The 5,000-nt window shown below is 44.7% G+C and overlaps 2 protein-coding genes across 6 annotated transcripts in view; both read right to left on the reverse strand.

The window, feature by feature from the left end:
• Positions 1-5,000, reverse strand: part of rdgA (retinal degeneration A) — a 423,680-nt gene that overhangs the window by 418,127 nt on the left and 553 nt on the right. For all 5 annotated transcript variants that reach the window (XM_070122262.1, XM_070122261.1, XM_070122258.1 and 2 more), the window contains exon 1: positions 3,756-5,000. This exon is cut by the window's right edge and continues 553 nt beyond it. In XM_070122262.1, the coding sequence (XP_069978363.1) occupies positions 3,756-4,669 (914 nt within the window). In that variant the 5' untranslated portion in view covers positions 4,670-5,000. The remainder of the gene's footprint in view (positions 1-3,755) is intronic.
• LOC138861864 (uncharacterized) overlaps positions 1-5,000 on the reverse strand; it is a 137,840-nt gene that overhangs the window by 8,473 nt on the left and 124,367 nt on the right. The gene's annotated exons all lie outside the window — the stretch shown is intronic.

Genomic DNA, 5,000 nt, shown 5'->3' on the forward strand with positions numbered 1-5,000 from the left:
TAAACTGAGAAACAGATAGACATATCTAGAGAGAGACGATAACAGAATTGGACATCAACATCACACAACTTCCTCACCAACCGTTAAAACTAAAAACCCTAACAAGCAAACAAGGGCAAAAGAAACCCCCATTTCTCAAAAGAAACCCCATTTCCCCCGCCTATGATCAGACGCAGTCGATATGAAGACATAAATTTACCTTAAGCAATGGCACGTGAAGCAAAGACAGCCCACTTCGGCCAGCCAGAACCTTGATCTCCCCATCGGGTGGCTGAAGGGCGGAACCCATAAAACAGCGGCCCGTTCATGCCACTCGCCTTTAGGGACTTAAAGGTCAAAGTCACACGCGTTCCCGCTGTTTGCTCGCTCCTCCGTCGCGTGGGTGCTGTGTTCCAACTTCTGCCTTGGTTGGGGCGCTGCATTCGAGGAGTTCTACGAGGCATAGGCTGTTGTGAGCGACTAGGGAAGTTCTGAAGGAGTTTGCAGGACAAGGGCGCTAACAATGCTCCTCGGGGACAGGTGTTCCGGGCCCCTCGCTCTGCAGAACATGGCCAAAGAGGCTGGCGGAGGTGTGGGGTCTCGGAGGAAAACCTGGTTGCCTCTTATCCTTTTCTGATAATGACTGAGGCTTTTATCTCCGCTGGACCTTGATGGTGGTTTAATAGGTACGATCTCGTTATGAGGCGATTGGGAACGATTTTAATACGGTAACATCGGTAACGACTGAACACACGATCTTTTTCATTCCTCAGCGTCTGGATTCATCTTATTGTGAACATTAAGTAACGGAGATTTGCGGGGGAAATATCACTACGTCTCTGCCTCTTATATTCACAGACATAAGCAAAAATGCAAACATATAATTTCATGAGGCTTTCATCACACCATTACAAAGTAGGAGCCGAAACAAAGCTCATATGCTAACACGCAACACCAACACGTGTTAGCCATCACCGTTATTAAATCACAAGTACTTTTAAAATCTCTCTAACCAATGCACTACTCCTATAACACTTCTACTAAAAAAATAAAATAAAATAAAACTCCAAGAGCCACGTATCAATAAATAAGCATCGATTCTCTCCCTTTTTCCTCTACCAACACTTCCACTTTCACTCGGATAGCACAGAAGCAGAATACACCGACACTACACGTACGGACGTCAAGAAGGACTTGTACACGAACCAACACACACACACGAACTGGCTCAACGGCACCTCGGAGGCACCCGGGGGCTATTATCTTCTTATCTCTCTGTACACCTTTCCGTTAACCCACTTCTGTCGGCGATTTTGGAGATGATGAGTTTGAGAGAGAGGGAGAGGGAAGGCGCATCACTTGACCTCGCGATAAGAACCAACGTGAACTTTGTTGTTATGGTGAACAGGGAGGGGGAGGGGGAGGGGTCGATTGGGGTGCGCTTTGCGACGAAATTCAATAATAGGCATCTCATGTCCGGTCAAGATATCTAGACTGGTCGAAATAAACTGTGGCAGGAATCTTTGTCGCTACCATCGCACTCATCACACTCACTCTCATACGAAGGAAAACGCACGCACGCACAGCACACGCACGCACGCACAGCACACGCACGCACACGCACACACACACACAAACACACACAGACGAACATGCATACGCACACAAATATATGTATATATGCATACAAATATTATATATATATATATATATATATATATATATATATATAGAGAGAGAGAGAGAGAGAGAGAGAGAGAGAGAGAGAACGAGGGACACAAGGAAAAAAACGCATTCGTGGCGCCACACTGTGAGATTCCCTCGGGTCAGGAATTAGCCCAACAGAAACGATTACCTTACGAGGTCAAATTAGGTGACAGGTAATAGTCTTTCTGATATATTACCTGCAGAATCCACAAACTATGGTCTGTGATTTGCATCTGAATAACAGCAAATTACTATGGAAATTGCTTGCCCCCCCGCTGGCTGCGGTCCTTACGCATTCAGGATCTTCATATCTTTATTACAAATTCCTCCTGTTGCGGTTTACTCAATCTGCTTGTTTACATCGTAAATAAGCAGTGACACTAATAATGAAACGGTGTCATGCGTTGGAAATCCCTGCTATCATTTCCAAAGGAATTGCAAATAACGGATATATATAATTCGAATGATATACATTTCAGGACACACACACATACATACTCTCTCTCTCTCTTTCTCATTTGCTTAATTGTTAATTCTCGAGGAATACATACTTCCAAAACAAAATCCATCATGTACAGTTGTAACCAAAAGTTTCTTGACACCGTATAGTCTGGAAATGTTTTAATCGCTCCCCTGTTCACATAATATTGTCCTTCTCTTCGTTATTTATGTCAGTTTAGTCACATCCATGGCTAAATAAATGACCGTTTGGGCCTAGGTAGTTAAGCTAACAATTATTTAGGACTGGGTAGTTACCTTATAAATAGCAATGTAAACGACCATTCAGGTATATGTAGTCAATTTCATAGTTTATATCATATGGAGATAGCTTCATATTATCTACATACTGTCTACACCTCTCTATATGTACTGATTGATCTATCTACTTTCACCTATCTATATACCTACATTTATCTCTCTGTTTGTCTACACTCATTTATCAATATACAACCATCTATCTACTCCAACCTCTCTAGTTATCTACACCTAACTGCCTATATACACGTATCAATCTAATTACCATTTATATATATACTTATCTATCTTACAACATAACCCCAAGCGTAAGTACAGTAGTTTCCCCCACATCTCTAGTCAGCTGATTGCCCATTCAAAAATTAAACTCTCCATCGGTTATCAATCATCACTTTACAGAAACGATATACTGGAAGGAAGATAAGAGATCATATCTTATCTCAGACTTTAATGATACAAATATATTGCGTCTTCTGCCCGTTCCGTTTTGACTACTTAGTTGAAAGAGAAATGCAGAGAAAATCAGCTGACTCGTAAGATCGATGAAAATATTTGAGGATCTGAACTTTTCTCCTTTGTTCCTCATCGTGATAGTCTTCAATGCCCATGTGAATCATACACATAATTTGATAAATTATAAGGATAACTGTATATGCTTCGTGCTTAAGTATGTATGCATCTGTATATTATGTATGTGTATGTTTGTATCAAATGTATGTACGTATGTTGTATGCAGACATACATGCATGTCTGCATACAAGTCTGTCTATCTGTATGTATATGTATGTATATACGTTGGCTATGGAAGTATATGGACATACATAAATGTCTGTATGCATGCATGTGTCTACATATATGCAAACACATATATAAATATACATAAAATATATGTATGTATATATGTATATACATATACATACATGCATATATCTATCTATATGTATCTATATCTATCTATATATATATATTGTGTGTACATACATACATACACACAAATATCTATACATACATACATACATACATACATACATACACACACACACACACACACACATATATATATATACACACATACATATATGTGTTGTGCGTATAGGCACACACACACACACACACACACACACACACACACACACACACACACACACACACACACACACACACACACACACACACACACACACACACACTATGTGCAAACCGAAGTCGCCTAATGCATAGTGAAGCGCTTGCAAGGAGCAGGACGTCACCCCCGGCTGGAAGCATCAGAGACCAGGAAGCCGAAGCAAAGCGACGCCGCGCGCTGCCGTTACCTGAGATGCTCCTCGTGTAGGTGTGCCTGGCAGGACTCCACGTCTATGAACGTGTCCGACCCGTAGAGGGATATCATCGCCATGGCTAGCTCCCGCATCTGCAGATTGAGACTTCCGAAGGCCACCGGCTGCTGCGCCTGATCGGGCAGGAAGGGCCTGGCCAGCGCCCTCTCGAGCGTGTTCCCTGCGCTGCCCTTGAGAGCCGTATCCGGGAAGGACTCCGGTGAATCGGGCACTTCGCTGTTCCTACGCGCTTCCTTTTCATCCCATCGCGTCGGTTTCCCCGAGGCTCCGGCTGGTCGGTCTACGCATTCATGCCTGCCTTCGCCCGGGTTAGGCGTCCAGTCGTCGGAGTCGAATCTCTGATAACTGGGTCTCTGGTATCGCGTCAGGACCGGGTGCCGAACTTTGGGTTTCGGATTACCGGGAGGACTGTCAAGACCGGGAGAGGTCCCTGTGCCAAGCGTGAACAGCAGATCAAAGGAGCTGGTGGACGAGTAGCCACTCCGAGGGCTGTCAAAGCCACTGTCACTCTCGGTCACGTTTCTCTCCTTCGTCCTCCGTAGCAGAACGTGGGGATTCGCGCAGTGAATGCTTTCGCGTATATCCGGACTGCCCTTTTCGTCGGTGTCAAAGAAGCATGAATCACTAGCCTTAATCCCGGGGCTATTTAGCCTCCTCACTCCGCTGGTCTCCGGACTGGCCCTCGATACAGGATCTCCGTGTAAGTCTGAGCTTGGCAGGTTGTGAATCACAGAAGTACCCGCATATTTACTCTGTCCGGGGATAGGTCTACATCCTGTAAGTTCATTATTCTTTCTCTGAGCAACAGATGAAGCGTCATCTTGCCCTTCTACGGAGTGGGGATCGGCTTTCCTACTCACACACCCAGCGGAAGGCGAGCAACGGTACATGCTCCTGCCTTTTTTTACAATCTCCCAGCTGGCACCTCTCCCCCCGGTCCCTCAGGCCGCTGTCTACTCGCACACATTATGGGAAAAAGGGCCAATATCACTCAGATTCCCGGCGTTGTCATTTGGCCAGAACTCGCGAAACGTCGACGTCCTGGAGATGGTGTCAAAACCAGATCCACCTTAACACTACCACGGCGCTACACCGCCGTCTCAAGTCTTATCAGTTTATCAGCTGTTATCCAAACCTCGTATTAGTGGAGAGCTGATTGCTTTCCCTCTCTTAGACGCCGATGTCTATGGTGTTAGAAAGACAGCATGAATTTCTGTTGGT

This window comes from Penaeus vannamei, chromosome 5 (assembly GCF_042767895.1).
Source record: "Penaeus vannamei isolate JL-2024 chromosome 5, ASM4276789v1, whole genome shotgun sequence".
NCBI classification, from domain to species: Eukaryota; Metazoa; Arthropoda; class Malacostraca; order Decapoda; family Penaeidae; genus Penaeus; species Penaeus vannamei.